At 38.2% G+C, this 21,187-nt stretch overlaps 1 protein-coding gene across 3 annotated transcripts in view; it reads left to right on the top strand.

Moving 5' to 3' along the window:
- The window catches only part of EMB2788 (ribosome 60S biogenesis amino-terminal protein), a 57,090-nt gene that overhangs the window by 9,609 nt on the left and 26,294 nt on the right, over positions 1–21,187 (top strand). For 2 of the 3 annotated variants that reach the window (XM_089154721.1, XM_089154719.1), the window contains exons 4-9: positions 1,122–1,617; positions 4,155–4,306; positions 4,381–7,803; positions 8,154–8,369; positions 15,968–16,171; positions 16,377–16,580. In XM_089154721.1, coding sequence (XP_089010847.1) covers positions 1,122–1,617; positions 4,155–4,306; positions 4,381–7,803; positions 8,154–8,369; positions 15,968–16,171; positions 16,377–16,580 — 4,695 coding nt within the window. The remainder of the gene's footprint in view (positions 1–1,121; positions 1,618–4,154; positions 4,307–4,380; positions 7,804–8,153; positions 8,370–15,967; positions 16,172–16,376; positions 16,581–21,187) is intronic. The other variant, XM_089154720.1, reaches the window with a different exon arrangement.

Here is a 21,187-nt window from a genome sequence, read left to right as displayed (position 1 = left end):
GCACTAAAAAGCATGGTGGGAGATCTCGCGTGATATCTCGCTATTTTGACATAGCGAGACGAGAAAGAGGGCGAGATCTGCGAGATGGGAGATCTCGCCACATCTCACCGAGATCTCGCCACATCTCACCGAGATCTCGCCATATCTCGCCGAGATCTCACTAAGATCTCGATGCAACCATAAAAAATTGCCAGAAACTTGATTTTTTGTCCGAATTTGTTGGGGATTCAACTTCTAAACATCTTAAAGACATCTACAACATCAAATTATCATCATTCAAGCCTATTTCAACTAGTTCTACAACAAAGGTAAGATTTTCCCCCAAATTTGAATTTTTTCAAATAGAATATTCTACAATGGGTGTGTGAGTTTAGTGTAAATATATGTTGATCCACAAGCTTTAATCTAACTTTAATGGAAACCAATTTAATGTGACATTTAAACCTATATGTGACATACTATAGTGATGAGTTGACTTGGGAGTCATATGTGGCCACCGTTCAGAATCAATTGATGCAGAATGCTGAGTGATACTCTTGTTTGTCTTGTAATCTTATTACTCACATACTCTTGTGATTGTGATTGTGAACTTATGAATTTTGATTTATGACTTACTAAAAGTCTAAAACTTTTTATGGTTGTAAAATTTTGAAGCCATTAAGTTCTTTGATAGTTTGATGTGTAATGTATTTAATACTTTATAGTTGATAACATGAATTACTTGATATCTCTACATTTCAGTTTTACACGTAGGGTTGACTTAGAAGACGTAGTTAGGGTTATTTTCTCACAATTCTAAGGCCACCAATGTCTTCAAAAGGCCTTAAATAGATTAAATACCAAATTTCAGCCCAACCGGGGCCCTAAAACCCACCGAGATGGGTCACCGAGATTACGCCAAAATTTTGGTAGATCTCGACCGAGATCTCGCCATCTCGGTCGAGATCTCTCTATTTTGGAGTGGCGAATATTACTAACCATGTTCGCTTGTGAGCTCGTATTTTTTCTTAGGGTTTGCTGGTGGTTATATATTTTGTGATACCTAGGCAACAAATTTGTGGTATCATTTTATATTATACTAGTTATATTTGTTTAATGGTGACAGTTTCATCCTCTTGCAGCGAACTATGCCAATTGCTATGGAAAGATCATTTGATTTCTTTAAGCTTCTTCCTGTTGAACCATTAGGTTTACCAATTATCCTTCAGCAATCGTTACTCCAGCTCTTAGTTGAACACATTGGGTGGTCACCTGGGAATGAGGTATCTACCAATATGCCTGAATTGATGTACAAGCATCTACAGCCATTCATTAACCTGTTGATGTTTGCACCAGTCAAAGGCATAAAGGATCAGTCACTTGTCCTGGCTCGGGAAGCGATGTCAAGCACTGGTGCTTTTGATAGAACCAAAAGGGAGGTTGATGCATGGTTCCTCTTTCTACCAGGTTACAATAGAAGTACATCTACTTGGGGAACAAAGGAGGTTGAAGTTTTTCGGGACATGTCAGCTGTAGTTGTCTCATTTCTATGTGATGCTGTTTCTACCATTGGAAATAGCTTGTATAAGTATTTGGATATTATGCGGTCTCTTGTCTCCAATTTAAAAGGCTTTGAAGGTACTTACTAATTCATTACTTCATATCCCTTTTTATGGTACTTACATAGTTTTAGCTATGATAATTTGGTTCACATTTAAGTTCCTATTTGGAGGAATACATGCCATTCTAGAAGAAAAAAGACTGTCCAGTTTATGCTTTATTTATGGGCCGTTGGGCCCTTCAACTTTTAGCTGTCCAATCTATAGCCTAAACTTTAGTGAGGTATGGTGAAATGTGTATGGTACTGGTTGGAGAATCTTAATGCCTAACATGGTTTGGTTGATATATATGAATAGGGACTGGAATTCGGTCCTTATCCTTCCATCTGATTGGAAAAAGAACAACTGAAAGGGTTTTAGTCTTGAGGTATCTGGTTTGGCAGAGGAAAAAAAGATATGGCTCTAAATTCCATGGTATTTAAACATGAATGTTTTGGAAAATGTGATCTTCTGTTGATATCCCTTATTTCAGCTTATGTTGGCCAATCATCTTGTTTGGATAAATTGGTGGTTATCATAATTATCAGAATTTACTTGCATAATCTCAACTGAAGGTAATAGTCCCAATTCCCAAAAATAAGCTTCAAGAACTCAGGTGAACAGACACAGGCTTGGATGGAAGATTATGATCAATCAAATCTGTGAGTAATGCTTGAACAAGAGAATGTCAAGTCCTTACTGGTCACCACTCATGTTAGGATTACAGAGATAGCAGCAGCAACAAATAGAAGGACACAAGTACGGATCGATCAGTCATCTTCAGAGTGAATAAAACCCTAAAATCCTATAGTGAGTCGAGCTTAAAAAAAATACCTGTAGAAGTCGAATATGCAGTGTTAGAATTTCAGCAACCATAATCAGCCTAGGGACTGAAAGGAAATTCAATAAGAAGAAAAATAATAAAAGAAGACTGAAGAAGACGAAGAAGAAGAAGGAAAAGAAGAAGCAACAACAATGGGCTGCAATTCTAGCTTAGAACTCCTAGAATCATTGCTTTTTATTTATAGGATCTCAATAGTCTAGATTACAGCTTGAGAAGCAAGCCATTTTGCCCTTTAGAAAAAGTAAATAAAAAAAATACATTTAATGGACTCATGAATCTGTCCAAAATAGAAAGAACCCAAAAGGAAAGTACATAAAATTAGAAAGAAACTTGAAAATAGATACTATGATGAAAATAGTAACTATGCTGAAAATAGTGTTGGAATTATGATTGAGTTTTCCTAATTGGAGTAGACTCCACTTTTAGTTATATCTTTTTTTTTTTTTTTTTATATTCTTGATATTGGTTTCATATTTTTTGTTAGACTAGATTTCCTAATATCTAGGATTGGGTTTTCTATTATATTTGCTTTGTATTTCCTTATCCTACTCAGAGTAGGATTTACTCAAATTGTAACTATAAATACCCCATTGGGGCCTATGAATGAAGATAACCTTCTGAGCAATAATTTCTTCAAATTCCAGCAAATAGAAACTATGCTTTCTATTTCTCCTATGCCTTGATCACCAAGGAACCTTTTTCCAAGAAAGGAAAGTATGTAACTCAAATTCTCCAAAACTTGTGAACCAAGTCGCCATCTCTAAATTAGAAACTAAATAACTTGAGCACCAAGGCAGCAGCCACAATCCTTGCGCACCAAGGCTGCACAATTCTCAACATGCAGAGGAAACCAGGTTACAACAGAGGATGATGGACTAAAGACTCGCTATGTCAATGTCTTCAACAGTATTAGCATAAAAGAGAAATAGGAGCATTCGAGTCACAGCTACAAATAGAAAAACACCAAAGGAGGGCTCAATTGGGTTGCTCAGTTTGAACCTTGATTTTCTGCACCAGAGGTGGAGCCTTCTTTAGTAATACTCAATAGCAGAGTTCTTGGCAGCAACCAGTTTGCTGGAATAATTCTTCAAATAGAAGCAACGGAGAACACGAAACAGGAAAGAAGAGGAGCTTGAGAGTTGAGATAAAGGTGGGCGGGTGTTGGACTCTCTCATTCCTGTGTCCTTCCCATAATCGAATGCACACAACAGCGTCAAAATCTCATTGTCGTTCTCTTCCAATAACTGCCTATTTAATGACTCAGACCAACATACAAAATTAGAGTAAAAAATAGCCACTAATGAACAATAACAACTAATGAAAATAGTAACTAGTTGAAAATAGAAGTTATCAAAGGCTTAATAATCTAGCCTCCTAAATATGCAAGGAAAGCCAAATCAGGAACTACTAGAAGCAATTGAGGTTGACTGGTCAACTGCCAATAACAAGAAACCTGTGTGGCATTTTTGGGTCTTCAAGAAGCTCTGCTGGGTGGCTAGATCTGGTCCTGCTAGGTTGGCTCAAGCTGGTCTAACCGGAGCCCCTTAGGAACTGGTTCAACGGGCCAGTTTGTGTTGGAATAGTTTGGTTTTTCTTCTTGCTTTAATGATGTAGGCCTGTCATGGGATTTTATGTAGTTGAGACTTGAGAGCTTAATTTATTACCTTCCCTACCTTTTAGCATTAGTATGGAACGTATGATCTATATTTTGATCTCCCTCTTTCTCTGTGCAGTTATATCTCCTGATTTCAGTCCCCTCGTCATCTGTGTCTTACAGAAGTGCCTAAGGTTGCTGGATGCTGATTCTAAAACTTTCCAGTTGTATGAGAAAACAATGATTTCATTGTATGTGTGCAATACCTTAGGTTTTCTCTTACAGACCCAGGTAAGCATTTTTTTTACCTTCTTTGGTGGCCCTCTTTTGGTATGCAATGTGATTCAGAAACTGAATTTTGCCAGGTGGAGGGAGGATTGTTATCTGCAGTGATTGAATTGCTTTTAACTGAAAGATTTGAGGGTTCTGTTTCACTTAGTGGTGATTCAAGGAAATTTCCTTGTGAATGGAGGCCATTAAAGTTATTATTTCTTTTTGCAAAGAGTATCTCACAGAAACAAGCTTGCAACAGAATGTTTTTAGTGGGTCAAAGAAAAATGGATACAGGTGGTGGTTCTTTGGTCAGAACACTTGATGAAGTGAAAAAGATCATTAAAAGTGCTAGTGGTGAGGGATTAGTTGAAAATGCAATAGCTTTTTCAGCGTCCATAATTTGTGCTACACCAGATGAGATTGTTGAAAATTTTCCTTCAGTTTTGACTGTTTCGCACTACCTTCTAGGCACCCCTCTGTTGTTCTTATTGGCTAAAGTTTTCCTTGAACCGTGCCTTCTTGTGGATGTTGCTATGTTGTGGCCACGTTTGTTTTCTTCTGGTTTGGAAATGGTTGGGGCGACAGGGAAGAGTAGCTCCAATAATGTCACACACTCCTCATCTGTTGGAGAACTGCTTTGTAGCCCGGACTTTGATTCACCGGAAGCTATTTCATTGGCATTCAGTTTCTTTCTGGAGAAGGCATCTTTCTATGCATTATTTCCGGCAGTTGTTACCATTGGCAGTTCTTATTTGCCAAATCCAACCAAAGTAGTAGACATGCTTCTTGCTAAAATATATGAAGGATCAAGTGATGATTCCGTTGCGTCACTGCGCCTTTTATTGTTCTGGGTCTATCAGATACAGTCATCCCTCAGAACTGAATCATCAGGCAAACTGGAACAGCTATTGGAAACTTGCTTTATTATCATCAAGAATGTGTTGGAACGCCTTCTGGTTGTGAAACCTGATACAGATAGGTCAATGGCTTTTTCGAGTCCTATCAGTGCTCCATATATCTCTGAAGTAGTTGAAATCATTTTCCATCATCCTGTTGTGGTTATGTCCCTGTCAAGACCATTCTGTTATACTGAGGAACTTGGAAGTGGAAGCATTGGTGACAGTTTGGGGGATTTTCTTAGTTTCTCGAAGCAGTGGGTTCATCCCATGGACCATCACATTCTAAATGTCTTGACAACTGTTTGCGACTATCTTTCTTCATGCAGTGGCCTCAATTTTGTCCCTGAGGTCCGTGATGCTTTCAAAAAATTGTTCACCAAGGCCTTTGGAGTATTGTCTACAAGGTTGTTTCTAGGATTTAGGGAAAAGTTTGATATGTGTCTTAGTACTAAAACTTTGACACAGCTTGTCCCGACCTTCTACATATTTCATAGCATGAGTCATTTCATATCTCCTTTTCAGTCATTGGAACTTGTGCACTGGATACTCAGTAAAGCTGATTGGGATGACCCAAAAGTTGGGGAATCTTTCAAGGTTTCAGCCCTTTCTGTTGGAATTTATATTGCTACTTGTGCCTTTGACATGCTATCCAGTTGCTTGTACCAACCTAGCACAAAGGTGATACCATTTCATCAGTTTTGGGATGCAGAGCGACAAAGTTTTGATGTTACTCTTCTTGATAAAATTTACTGTAGGGTTGTTGAATTTGCCACATCTGGAGGATTAGACTGTGCAGATTTATGTTTGTTAAAAGCTGTAAATGCCGTGCATAGACAGAAAAACCTGCAACCTCATTCTTCGATGCTGCCATTAACTATGGAATTATCGAGAGTAGTTACAAGGAGTCCTTTATCACTGCTTTCTCATTGCGTTCATAGGACAAGCAAAACCAGAGCGAAATTGTTGTTTCTACTGACTGAAGTAAGCACTCTGCATTTATCCCACTTTGGTCAGGTATTTTTTGGTATTCTGAATAATGATTTGTCAGTGGCAGACTGTCGCTCCGAGATGTGCCACAACTCTGCTCTTTCAGATGAGGAATTTCTGATGCTGTTACCTACTGTTTTGTCATATTTCAATTCCAGCCTCTCTAAATTTGGGAAGCATCACCCCAAACAGTTTGAAAATATAATATCATTTTATTCAAGAATTCTCTTGTCTGGTTTCTTGAATTGGAAGAGCTATGTGTCTATGCACGTTTTCATTGAAGACTATGATGAATTATTACCTTCCTCTGCTGAAGAGCTCCTTAATATTGTGAATGGAAGTCTACTTGGTAAAGCAATTACCGTGTTGCAGTACTACTTTTCTTTTAATAAGGACTCAATGAGGACTGATTCTACTTATTTGCATTCTGGTCCTCACGATGATTTACTAGATTGTGATAATAGTGAGATCCATACATGTTCCATTAACACTTTGTTGAACTTAATATCTAGAATAATTGCAAAGATATCTTTTTCAAGGGTATTGTTATTTCCTGAGGACAATGTGATTCAGACTTTGCCAACAAAAGCAGATGGGGATATGAAGGAGGGGACTTCTGGAAGAGTATCTAAGAAAGAAGAGAGACAGAAACTAAAGTTTCTCAACGTTTTGGTTAATACTTGGCATAGGATTGTCAGGATCACCAGCAATTCTGAAACGTCAAATGGTATAAAGTGTTTACAGTTGGTCAATTTCTTAGAAGCTTTTGTTTTGAGAAGCATATTTCAGTTCACTGAAAAGATGCAGAGTACTCTTGTCCAATTGCAATCTCTTCACATTTTGGAACAGTTCACCAGATTATGCCTTCTTCATAGGTTTGAGGATCCTGCAACTATGAATGTGCTCTGTGGTGTTCTTACTTTGCTATCTGGAGGGAACTTTCCATTTGATATGGTTTTTGAGTTGTTACTTGGACATTCTCAATTTGTCCCTACAATTCTTTGGACTGACTTAATCTCTGACTCTTCTGGCCTTTCATCTGCTGGAACTTTGTTGAGACCCATATCTAGCATTTTGAAATCATTCTCTTTTCCTTATAAAAATGGAGCAGATCGCAAGAGTGGTGTTAACACATCTACTTCATACCAGAAAAAATTGGCAGTTGTTAAGTTACTCCGAGTTTTGTATCATCATCTAGAGACTCATCAGGATAGTATCGATTCTGGAAAAGATTTTGGTGTGAAGTCAAGGGAACTGCTTTCTTTGCTTTTATCTTGTTACAGAGCCACTCTTGGGGAAGTTGACTTGGAAATCCTTAATCTTATGAATGAAATTGAGTCTATTGAAGGATTGGATTGTGGAAACATTGCTGAAATGGATTACTTGTGGGGAAGTTCTGCTTTAAAAGTTAGAAGTGAACTGGCTCTTGAAAAAATTCTGTCAACAAATAATGTTATTGATTGTGAGACTATTGAAGAACACCGTCGAAGGCAGTTCAGGGAGAACCTTCCGATTGACCCTAAATTATGCGTAAAGACCATGCTGTATTTTCCCTTTGATAGGAGTGCGTGTGATCGACCTTCAGACGTAGAGAAATTTCGAAAGGATAACCTAGTGGACACACTTGAGGTTTTTATTTTTGTTTTGTTTATTTATTTATTATTTATTATTTATTATTTATTATTTCAAGTTCTATTGTCCATAGCTTTCTTTTCCAAAAAAAAAAAAAAAAAAGGGCGTACCCAGTGCTGAAGCTCCCACACTGTGGGGTCTGGGAAAGGGACTTTCTAGGCAGCCTTACCCCTGCTTTGCAGAGAGGCTGATTCGAACCCGCGACCTCCAGCGCACAATGGAGAGACTCCACCATTGCGCCAGGCCCGCCCTTCTTTTCCATAGGTGTATAATAATATTCATTAGTTTTTGCACAGTTTTTCCTTTAATGCATTTCTCAAAGTAAAACCGTTTGATGATATTGCCAGCAGATGCCATCCACAAGTGTTGAAAGGATACTACGATATGATCCTGTCTTTATCTTGCGCTTCTCAATCCATGCTCTGTCAATGGATTACATTGAACCCATGGAATTCGCTGCTCTTGGGTTGCTGGGGATAGCATTTGTTAGCATATCTTCTCCTGATGAAGGGATGAGGAAACTGGGTTATGAGGTCCTTGGAAGATTCAAGAATGCTTTGGAGGTAAGACGTGTCATTTATCACAAGTTGGTTATAAAATTTTTGATTGATGTATGATGTTGTAGACTTGTAGTTCTTGATGCATTTGCTGGTGTATTCTTTGTTTCTGGTTTCTTAATGGCGAAATGTGTGGTGGTTAAGAAATTACTCATATTTGAATATTCAATTCAGATGGTGGATACTCTCTGTTAATAACTTTTATGAGACATTATTGTACTTGACTTGGAATAGCGGGGAACTGACAATGTGATTCTCTTGAGTTTTCCAATACCTCCTTTAATTAAAATGTTATCAAACTTGTAATGAAAGAAACAGAAAAGAAGAGATAGAGAAACAGTGGAAATCAATGGAACTGTAATGTTTAATCCTCCATAACTCCATTCATTCACTGTATGTAGTAACATCGGAAACAAGAAACAAGAAACCCTTAAAACTACTTCTGACTTGAGCTGTAACATTAAAAAAGTAACAGTTGAATGCTAACAGTAAAACATATTCTAATACTTGCCCTCAAGCTGGAGCAGATATTGATCATGCTCGGCTTGTTATGAATATAATTCACTTTAGCATTCCCAAAGACTGTAGACAAATCTGCAAATTGTTCTCCTGTACGTATGAACAGGAGGAGAAATGAATCCTTGCTGCAGCTTTTCTCAACATAGTGGTGCTCTACTTTGATTTGTTTCTTTCTTTCATGAAACACAGGATTTAGGCAAAATGGATAGCTCAACTTCTCCTTCTTTTTCATCTTAATATTAAAAAAAGGAAAGTGTTACACTCATCGTGTGCTCGGTAATACCTGCGCTCCCCCCCTCCTGGGCCCCGCCAAAAAAAGAAAAAAAAAGGGAAAGAAAACACACATTGCTGGGTATGGGCTGTTGTCCAGTGGGGAATATGTAAAAGTAAAAGTAGGAGGGGAACTGTTGGGCTATAGGCCCATGTGGAATAAAATACTAAAAGAAAGAGCAGTTAACTGATTTATGCGATCTGATCTAATACTCTATTCAGTGTGAATATGCAAACTCTTTGTTGACTGTTGCTTTATCTCCAGGTTTCTGAGAAAGAAAATATCCAAGCGCTTTCCAATGAACATTATATGATATTCCAATTTATCAAATCTGCTCATTTTTTTTCACGTATAATAGAATATTGTATGTTTCTTTACTTCTTTGCCGCAGAGGATAGAAGATGATAACGTGGACATTAAAAATCACCTAAATGTAATCAATTTGATTGAGGGAGGTGACTAGTTGGGTGCATGGTAGGAGATCTCGCTCTCGAGCGAGATCTCACTACCATGAAAAACCGAGATCTCAGTCGAGATATGCCATTTTTTGGGCGTCAACTCGGTAGCCCATCAAGGTGGGTTTTAGGGTCACAGTTGGGCTAAAACTTGGTTAGCCTATTTAAGGCATTTTGAACACACTAGTCGCCTTGGATTTGTGAGAAAACAGCCATAAGTATGATTTATAAGCCTACCCATAGTGTGAAACCAAAATGCTGTAGGATTAGAGAATGCAAGGTTATATAACATGTAATATAAAACCATTAATGCTGTAGGATTAGAGAATGCAATGTTATATAACATGTAATATAAAACCATTAAGGCATATAAATGAAAATCAAGTGTATCAAATACATCAAATAACTTAAATGTCGTCAAGATAACATTCATATTAGTATTACAATCTTGACTTTCGAGAATAGAATGACAAAAGTATACAACCGTTAGAAGTTCTATATAAGTCATTAATGCATAAGTTCATAAGACAAGTAGAGGATGATTGAGCTTCCTTTGATGTTGTAGATGTGCTAAGAGTAGTTGCAAGTGAAACTTTGGCTGAAATCTGCAAAAAATTGGGCAAAAATTGAGAGTTCCAGCGAGATATGGCGAGATTTGGGGCGAGATATGGCGAGATATAGCGAGATATGGCGAGATCTCGAGTGAGATATCCCATTTCGCAGATCTCGACCTTGATCTCGTCTCGGTTTATGAAAAAACCGAGATATCTCGCGAGATCTGGCCGAGATCTCCCACCATGGGTGTACTTGTTGATTTGGTAGAGGCTGAAAATGTTGTCTTTTGTATGGAGAAGGAAGCAATTACATTGAGCAAACTCATTAATGTAGTCAACGATGACCTAGCCCCAATAACCCACAAACAGAGAAATAGAATTAAGGACAGAAAGTAGTAAGGAAGGTGGATTGGTTTGGATTGTTGGCTACAGCCAGTAGTTAACTCTCAAACTAGCAGCAAGACCTGATCAAACAACATATGCTCAGCAGTTGAGCGATTCTGAATTCGTAACAGCTTTCGAGTTCTTTTTCATAGTAGCAGCGGCAGATGCTGGTCTTGAGATCAGGTTCAGTTTGCACAAGCGAAGAAGAGAAGAGATATGAAAGTATAAAATAAGGGGATAAAAGTGGTTCAGCTCTCTCGGCTAGGTTCCTCCACCCTTGGTATTTAGCTCTCAGCAACAAAGTCCTCTTGTCACTCAACCAAGAGACAGGACTCACAGGAGAATCATGCAAGCAAAGCTTCATTAATCAATTTCATAAATCTTTGGGCTAAGAAAATTCTATTACATATTCATAGCGTGGTAAACACTTGCTCTCCAAGTTACATAGTATATAGAAACTACTAAATTTTGCTGAGGCAGTTATAGTCTCAGACTCTCAGCGACAGAAATAGGCTATAATTAAAAATTTAGAATCTAGGCTATCAATCAACCACATGCTTGAATATTAGAATAAAAACTGGGGGGACGGGGGTGCAATTTCCTACGCAGCCTCACCCCATTAATTTTTGCTGATCCAAAGAATGTCATTAAGAACCATAGAAAGGCCGGTGACACTGTTCACGTTATTATTCATGTGAGCAGGGTTTTGGCTCTTCTAGAAGCCCAGCTATTCGACCAGTTGACCTCATGGCCCAAGAGGTTGGTTCAAAAGTGAACCGCCCTATTCTCTTTGGTTCTTTTGTTATATTTCTTGCGAAATTCTTGGCATCTACATCACCCATATTCTTAAAATAATGAACTTTATAATAAACATATTTAAACAATTTACAATGGCTGTGCACTCAACTAGTCTAGATTAGATGATGCAGACTCAACTAAATGAGGGCCACTTCTTCCAAGATCTATAGGAGAACCAACTTATATGGGACCAAGAAAGGTTTCTTGAAATTTTGGTTGTGGGTTGTGAGTGGATGATTTTGCGAGTAAGGATGGATGTGGTTAGTTTAAAATGGTTTAGTAATCATACACAGATGGTTAGATTTTGTTCTTGGAAAGAGAGTTAAGCTAGGGGCTTTAGGGCTCTGTTGCTAAATGTCTTATGCTCTTACTGATATTCATGGTATTAAGGATACCTAGCCCATCCCTTGGGATATGGAATACATTCCTTGAAATGGGAAACTAGGTAGTTGTCAGAATGTGTTGTTGGAGTGATTGTAGGTAATAACATAGAGATATGATCCCCAAAGTTTGGTTGGGCTTGGATGGTTGAATTTGAAGATACGTGGTTTCTCATTTTTAGAGGTTTTATGAAGTATGACAATTCAAAAAAAAAAAAAAAAAAAAAAGAAAAAAAAAAAAGAAAGAAAAAAAAAAGAAAAAAAAGAAAAAACTTACAATTGAATGGTTAGGATGGAATAAAAGTAGGATCTAAGGTCACTCAGGTTGGGGATGTGATGTACCTAAAGTTGGGATGGATTTAACGGTCAGATTGGTGTAGACTTGGCATTAAAGTTTGGGCATCTTGAAAAGTCCGAAAATTCAAGAAAAATAAAAGAGGGTGATAAGAGAAGAGAAATGGAGTGTAGATTGTCAAATACTTGGATGGAAGCCTTCTACATGCTTTGGATCGAATGGAATGGATTCTTGGAAATTGTATATAGAGCCATAGCAAGGAATTGGCTTCACTTCATTGAAAACCTCAACGGAATACTGAACTCATGGATATTTTTTGATCAATCTTGTCATAAACAAAAAATTCAGCAGTAACACACAGAAAAGCACTCAATGCTTGAAAGGGAAAATAATCTATTAACTGGCTGCAGTTTATTCTAATCAACGAGGACTAATTACTCAAGTTCGGAAAAAATTTCATAGGGTGAACATGGTGCTGAAGGCTTCTGCTCAAGCAGAGCCCGGGGGCAATATTTCTACCAGTTTTACTCCAACAATTTTTTGCTAAGAAGCTGTTTTGATTCCTTGACCTAAGGCTACAACTATAGTCCACTGACCGTTGCGCTGAGGCCTACCCCTTGGGCCAAAGTTACATAATTAGACTAATTAAACTAATACACTAACATATTTCCCCACTTGGCCTAGATGCTAAACTTTTGGGCCCATAGGATAAGCCCTGTGATCACGTAAACTTAGTATACAAAGGCCCAACACCTATATCTAACAACCCTAAGTTGATTTCAAAGGGAAATATGCTAGTCTAGTGTTGGATTTGCATCATTAGCCCTAGACAACCTGTAGTTAAAAAGATTCCCATTCTGGACCTGAGGAATAACCAATGTACAAAATTTCACAAAATTTTGGTTGTCTCAATCTGTCCGAGACAAAATAGGGGCCGAGACTTAATTGATTCAGTTGACTTAATTTGACGAGACAAAATTTTGGTATTTCAGTGAAATTTTGGACGATGAAATTTCAAGAATTACAAGGGGTTGTAATTGTAATTTGTAATTGAGATTTGACTACTTGTTTAATGAAAATTTCAATGTTATCTTGTATATCCATATTTACATTTGTGAAATACAACAAGGCATGTGCAAATATAAAAATCAGTTTGTCTTACGTTTTAGTTTTATATATATATATATATATATAACATTGCCCTTGTGTTTATTGGCCTCAAATTGGGCTGTACACCCAAAATCAGACCAAAAAACCACCTAAAGCCCTCTGGAAGTAAACTGAAACATGGTATTTTCCCTCGAAGTTCTGCTGAAATCTTGATTTCTTGGCTGTCTCAACCTTATCGAGACACCGAGAGTCTGAGACGAGACAAAATTTTGAACATTAGGAATAACAGATAAATAATTGTGAATAGTTGAATGCTACTTAATAATTAAAAATAAAATAATAACATGAGGAATTGATCTGGGACCCTGTTGGGCTAGCTTGGCTGAACCAGCTTGTCCTTGAAATACCAAATCCCCACTAAGCCCAAGGCTCAGATATAAATCATATAGTAATGTCCCAAACAGGAAGTCATTAATATTAGGATTTAACAGAAAAAGAGAAATAACCAGTTGGTCCCTTGGTTTTTAGTGATTAATTGGATAAAAGAGCCATGCTCGCATGTCATGGCATGTCATAGCCCTTCAAACACATGGCCAATTGTGTAAGCCCATGGGCACGGGTTGGGAACACGTAAAGCTTAGGAAGGGTTAGAGGGAAAATTGGAGGAGATTAGAGAGGAAAGTGGAAGAAAAGAAGAGCAGGAAAGAGCACAGGGAAATCAGGTAAGCAAAGAGGAGCTGGAGAGAGGAGGAAGAATATCAGCTGCTGCTCGAATTTCTGAAATCTCATCTGGTAGGCTCTAGATCCTCTAATGAAGCCCTCACCCCACAAATGCTTGAACACCTGACATATGCATGCATATATTATGGCGACTATAAATTAGGAATTTGGTAGGGATAATAGACCCAAATCTGTAAAAACTGTGATCCTAGCTTCATGTATGAGTTTAAGTTCTTTAGCAACTATATATATGCATCTATAACTGAATAACAGGCCTCTATTCTGAATTTCTGCAAATGTGTTTCTGAAGCATGATATTGACTAGCCCATGAAAGCAATTAGGAGCTCATAGTCTGAAATTCCTTAGTCACATATACCACTGTAAATTCCATTTCTTTCATTGCGACTATGGATTGACAGAGCTGAGGCTATGCAGCCAATGACTTTTAAATGTATTAAATTGACATGCCTAGCTTAGAATGGTCCTAGGTAAAGCCCAGTGAAATACTTGGACAATGGAACCATAACTTGCACTGATGGTGGCACTCTCTTATTTACAGAATGTCTCTGTACCTTACTGATTACGTAGGGTTGCATCCCCATCGAACTGCCCAAAAGTGTGGTACATTTGACCTAATTTCAGCTCATATGATTTAAGTCCCATAAACCTATATATTCTAAAACTTACCATGGGTCAAGTGACCCATCGCTGTCTTGGCTTCTGAACCCTGGGAAATGTTAGAAATGGGCCAAAAAGGACTTCGAATGAAAAACCCCACATTAGGTTGCAAAATCAGTGTTTTGGGGCCAGAAGGCTGAAATTGCTGAACTAACCTCCTAAACCCATTATTGACCTCCTGAGCAGAACATTACTCAGAGCATCGTACAAAATTCGATTGAAACCATTGAATTTTCGATCGAAATTTCACACTTTGAGAACCTCAAAACGGAACCATGGGGGAGCAAAAAAAAGTCTCAGTTTTCGATTGAAACCTGGGAAATTTAGACGAAACCATGCAAAATTGGGAAATTTCCTCAACTGGTTCAACCCAGCTGAACCAGCCGGTTCATGAGAAAAAATTCGAGGGAAACCTGTTACTTTTTCATGCAAGTTTTGTGGTTTCCTCAAATTTTTGATTTTTTTTCTCTTTCATGTTCCCCAAATACCATGACCAATACCCCCTTCATTAGAACTTCCCTATCCAAATTGTGTATTCCCTCAGACTGGTTATCTTAGGCATGTTGATGACCAGACTTATAGAGCTGCAGTTGTCAATTACCTCAACAACCATAGGCATAACATGTCATGGGATGTTTATGTTCGTTGGTCAAAGGAAAGGATGTTACATGCACTTTATTACAGGATGGATCCACCAAGGCACTTCTCTTGGCACTGAGTTGTATTTCCCTTTTATTGTCAATTACTTTGTATTTGATGTTTTGAACTTAGAAGTTATATATTGAATGTTATGTACTTAAGTAGTTAAGTTTATAGTGTACTTCTCGGACAATTCTACATTGATGTTATGTACATTAAATGACAAATCTACATTGACTTTTTTAGCAAAATGCATGTGCCATTGTGTTATTTATACTCTAATTAGCTTAAATGTAGAGTCCCACCCCAAAATACTCTCAAAAACCTGTCAAAATTTGTATGAAAAAGTCCCAGATCTCCTCGAAATTTCCTAGGTTTCCATCTAGGTTCCATTTTCACTTGGTCAAAACTTTAGTTTCCCTCGAATTTTTATCTATGACTCAGAGTCTCAGACTAGCTTTCTATGAGTCTATTTGATATTCCCCCCTTTCATTGTATCCCTAAGACCCTAAACACTATAATAACGGGGATGGCATCCTTAGGCCTATACCTTTGCCTTCAATCCGAGAAGAAGATAATTATGTTGTCATAAATCTATCTTTGCAAACTTTGTCATACGGTTAGATCTTCTTTTTATGTCACCCCCTCCCCACAGAAATAATAGGAAGACTTCAATCAGAGGTATCTTTGTTTTGTTCACTTGTTTGTACTCATGTTATACTTTTTTGTCATTTCCTGGGGTATACATATTTTGTAGGAAATTGCATGGTTGTTTCTTTGACCATGTCTCTTTGTTGCAGAACTCCAGAAACAGAAAGGAGGGATTACGTCTCCAACTTCTGTTGACATATTTGCAAAATGGAATAGAAGAGGCATGGCAAAAAATTCCTTCGCTGATAGGTGTTTTTGCGGCTGAGGCATCTTTCATATTGTTGGATCCCTCACATGAACATTATGTAGCTATAAGCAAACATTTGATGAGATCACCTAGGGTGAACTTGAAGGTATCAGTGTCAACTAACTGAATCAAGTCTCTGATTTCAAGTTTTTAGCATTTTGTAGGCCACTAAACCACATTCATTTATTATTTGTCTGGTCTTCAGTTTAAATTGGAAAGCAATCAACCATGAAATTATTATATCTCATTTCCTTGGTTGTCCTGTATTATGGTTGTCTCCATTACTAACATCTCTCCCTCTGAATCTGCAGTCAATACCTTTATTTCGTAGTTTCTTCTGTAGTAGCTCGGTTAATTTCAAAGGAGACAGAATGTGGGTACTTCGGTTGTCGTCTGTAGGGTTGAATTTGGATGATGATGCTCAAATATTTAAGAGAAAATGCATTGTTGAGAATTTGATGGGATTTTATGCTTCGTCTCTATCAGATTATGAGTCAAGAGAAGTAATTCTCCAGGTAACTGAAGTTCACTTGGTTCACTTTGTGATATTTGTTTGCTTTAAATTCTGGCCTTTGCGTTAGATGTATTATTTCAGTTTCTGGTTTATGTCAAACTGGAACTGGTTACTTGTGATAATTCCAACTTCATGAAGTTATTCTTGTGAAATCCAATTTTTCTCTGTTATATTGTTACATGATATCTTGAGAGAATCTACAGGCTTCTATTCATTGGCACCGTCGTGTCAAGGTGTTGCCTAGGTGGCAAAGTACTCCCTGATGCTGAAATTGTTACTGATTAAACTACAATGAAGATAGTCTTAAATAAAGAGTTCAAGAAAAAATAAGGATGAGGCGAAACCAGAGGACAAGATGGGAGTGGAGTTGGAGGGAGGAGGAGACGGATGGGAGGGTGAAGGAGAAAGAGATAGGAAGAAGAAGAAAGAGATAAGGAAAACGGAGAAAGTGGCGGTGGGAGAGAGTGGTTATATAATGGGGGTTGTGTGCCAAAGTTTCTGCTCTTAAATAATATTTTGTTGTCGGATATACTCTTGTGTTTTTGTTAATTTGGAACTTCTATAACAACAAATGAGTTATGTAGAAGTGATGTAAGCAAGCCTACCCCCCCTTCTCGAACCAGCGAGTTGGTCCCAAGAACCAAGCTCATAGGCGCACCAAGTGGGCTTGCTGAACCCTACAAGGGATAAATTGGTCTTTTTCCTACTTTTGGACACTAAAGTAGTCCAGTAATTTTATTTGTATTTTTGTGGGTCCATCCTACTTTATTTTATTTTATTTTATTTTTATTTTTAAATTTGAGTTAGTAGTCCTAGTCAAAGATGGAGTCCCAATAGGAATCAATTTTAAAGTGAGATTTCTTTTGGATAATTAGTAGTTAATTTGCAAGTTATTTTCTTGAAGACTCCTTTTTAGTGGGTCTTTATTTTTTTGAGTTGTAAAGGGGATCTTAATCTATAAAGGGTTTTTTAGTTGAGTCAAATTTGGTTTCCTTGTTTAAGTCCAAGTCTTTTCCCTCCAAGTGTAAAGTTATTTAAAGCCCCCACCTCCTTGTAAAGAACTCAGTAGAAGTCTAGTAAAAATCAAAGACTTGGAGTTGTGGGAAACATAGCCCATGACTTGGGTTGAGGAGTGTATTGAGTTTTCTGCAATTCCAGCTTATTACTTCATTTTCTTCAAGTGTGGTGACAGCCATCTTCAACTCTGATTCAGCAGCCACCATTCCCCAACAGTAGCATCCCAGCTCCTTCCCCAATCCAACTACCCTTCCTTACCCCATTGCAAGACCTCCTGCTCCCCTTTGAACCTTGCCACTGCAAGCCCCCACCTCTCCCAGCCCTCCTAATCTTTGCGGCAGCAACCCCCACCCTCACTCTCTCCTAGACCTTGGTGCAGCCCCTGCCCAGCCCTCTCTCTCCCGTTTTTTTGATCTTGTGGTCTTAGGTGAGACAGATAAATCAATTTCCCCACTAGCCTTTGATAGTTGGTCTTGTCCACGGGTTCTCATTCTATGGCCTTCAGGTGTGAATTAGGCTCAATAGGTTTTTCAGTTGGCTTGCACCCCTACATCCATGTCTCTGTCTGATCTAGAGTATATTTCCTCTGAGAAAGTGAGATGCCATTGTCAAAATATGCCAGTTCAATGCTTGAAAAAATACCTGAGCTTTCCCATGCCTTTGATTTCATATTCAGCTCCCAAGAATGCCTTTAGGGCCGAAGTCTTCTGCGGCACTGCTGCCTATAATAACAATGTCAGTCCTCTGGATAAACATGGTATCATCAACATTGCTTTGTTTTTATCTGATAGACACCATAGCTCTATGAATCTTCCAAATGACAGTCTTGAGGACACTTGAACCCATTGGGAGCATGTTTAAGTCTGCATACCTTCCCATGTGTCTTAGTAGAACTATACCCTGGTGGTACATCCATATACACTTCCTCTTGAATTTCCCATGAAGGAAGGCATTCTTAGCATCAAGTTGCTGAAGATCCCATCCCTGATTCATTGCACATGAAAGCACTGCACGTAATGTGTTCATTTTAGCAACTGGAGCAAAGGTCTCCTAGTAATCAATGCCATAGGTCTGAGTAAATTCCTTGGCCAGCAGTTTAGCTTTGTATCTCCACAATACCATCAGCCTTGTGCTTAATAACAGACGCCCACTTACAGTCAATCGTCCTATTTCCTGTAGATAAGGTAACCAGATCCCACAATTGTTTTTTCTCCAAGGCTCTCATCTCTTCATCCATAGCTTCCTTCCAATGAGAATGAGCTACTGCTTCTTGTCAAGTGTTAGGAATAGAAGCAGAGGACAATGAAGAAATACAGCTTTGAAAGGCTGGGGATAGTGATTGATATGACATGAAGTTAGAAATAGGGTGCTTAGTACATGCTTCTGGAAAAATGTCACTTTACAATTCAAGTCATGTGTAAGACTATTGATAGATAACAAGTTAGTAGAAAAAGAGGGAACATGTAAAACTTTAGATAAATAAAATGATGGAGAATGCTTAATGGTCCCTTTTCTAGCAATGGAAGAATATGAGCCATCAACATTCCGTTCTTTATCTTTTGCAGAAGTTGGAGAATAATGTAAGAAAAAGGAGGATGAACCTGTCATATGATCTGTGGCTCCCGTATCAATGATTCAAGGAGCAGAAACTAAAGAAACATGGAAGCCTGTAAAAGTTTTACCTGAAGTAGCAAGGTAGGAATTGGTATGAGTAGTGGAGGAAGCAGTAGTAGAGGCTGTATCGGCAGTAGAAGATTACAGAATATGTTGCAAAGTAGCTAACTCCTCCGTGAAAAACCAATGTCTACCAGAGGGTGTTGTGGAAACTATCTCAAAAAGATTAGCCTTCGGTTTTCCTCTTCTTTGTGCCCTTTTCTGCTCAAAATCAGCAGGCTTCCCATGGAGCTTCCAATAATTGGTCTTGTTATGATATGGTTTGTGATTATGCTTCCTCTTGACAATCTTTTTGGCCGAACTAGATCTTGTGCTAATAGACTGTAAGGCTGATTTCTCCACAAGAGGAATAAGAAGCATGGCTAATCAACGGCTTTCCTCACATTGAACAAGGGCATAGGACTGTTCTATTGTAAGAAAGGGAGAATGACTCAATACTTGCACTTTGATCTGATCATACTTCACATTCAAACCCGCTAAGAAGTCATATGGTCAAATCTTATCAACATGCTTCCTATAAGTGGCCACATCATCCGGATTAGTGGGGTGATAATCCCCATAGTGCTCCAACTCCTGCCAAAGAGATTACAACTCTACATAGTATTGGGCCAAAGTCAGTTCCGTTTGGGTAGTCTCATGAAGCTTCTTCCATAGCTCATAAACTTGTGCATCATTCCCCAACTATCCATATGTTTTAGTGGTAACCTGCCTGATTTGGGCTGCAGTGTCAAATAATAGGTATCCACATGCGATATTTGGAGTCATGGAATTCAAAATGAATGACATAATAAGAGAGACATTCGAGATCCATTTATCCTGTGAAATACTTGTGGTGGGAGGTTTGATAGTGGTGCCCGTAAGGTGTCCAACAAGTCATCTTTCGGCAATAGTTAGGTAGGCAGATTGAGACCAAATCAAATAATTTGTTCCATCAAATCTTACTGAAAGAGGATGAAGAGGGGGATGATGTTCGGAGCCAATGGAGGCAGTAGTACCATCGGTGGTTGCTATGCCAAAAAAATAGTTTGCAGTTCTCAATCTTCACCCTTTTAAAACAACTGAAATGTTGCAAAATGGAATAACGAAACCACCAACCAAATCTAGGGAGTTATAGGACTCATAGGACTCAAAAGGTGCATAGGGTAAGTAACACCATTTTTGTTTTTGTTTCCCCCCCTGAAGTTATGGAAAATCACAAATAGGCCCTTGAAGATATGTGAAATTACAAACAGACCCATGAAGATATTTGAAATCACAAACATGTCCTTAGAGATATACAAAATTACAAATAAGTCCTTGGAAATATGTAAAATTACAAATAGGTCCCTAAGAATATGCAAATTTAAAAATATATCCCTAAAAATATGCAAATTTGAAAAAAAAAGTACCTGAGAATATTCAGATTTACAAAATAGACTCTTGGAACATCATTATATATTTTTTCTTTTTCTTTCTTCCTTTTTTGGCTAATAGAGCCGTAGGTTTGAAAGGGAAAAACCAAGACATGGTTCTACTAGGATTGAGGTGGTCTGGGCATGTGGATTCTGCTGCTGGAAGGCAGTGATTGATTCCTGCGATTCCAGAAAAAGAAGAAACAAAAGGGTCCTGCTGTTGGAAGGCGATGGGAATGGGAAAAGGCAGCGATGGACTCTTGAGATTCCAAAAGAAGAAGTGATGGAGTCTTGCGGTTCCCAAAAAAAAAAAGGATCGATGGTTGCTGGTATGGCGAAGAGTTGAAGGGCAGCGATGGTGTAGTTGCAGCGGTAGCAGGTCTACTCGCAAAATTGATCATTCCTTTCTTGCTTTTCTTTCCTTTTTTCTCTACTCAATTTTTGGCTCTGATGCCATGTTGAGAAAAACAATTATGGTAGAATGACTTAATTGATTAGTGTGATCTTAAGCCCTCTATTTATAATA

Source organism: Hakea prostrata, chromosome 5 (assembly GCF_041222555.1).
Source record: "Hakea prostrata isolate BN-2017 chromosome 5, UWA_Hpros_2, whole genome shotgun sequence".
In the NCBI taxonomy this organism is placed as follows: Eukaryota; Viridiplantae; Streptophyta; class Magnoliopsida; order Proteales; family Proteaceae; genus Hakea; species Hakea prostrata.
This window is presented reverse-complemented; position numbering and strand designations above follow the sequence as displayed.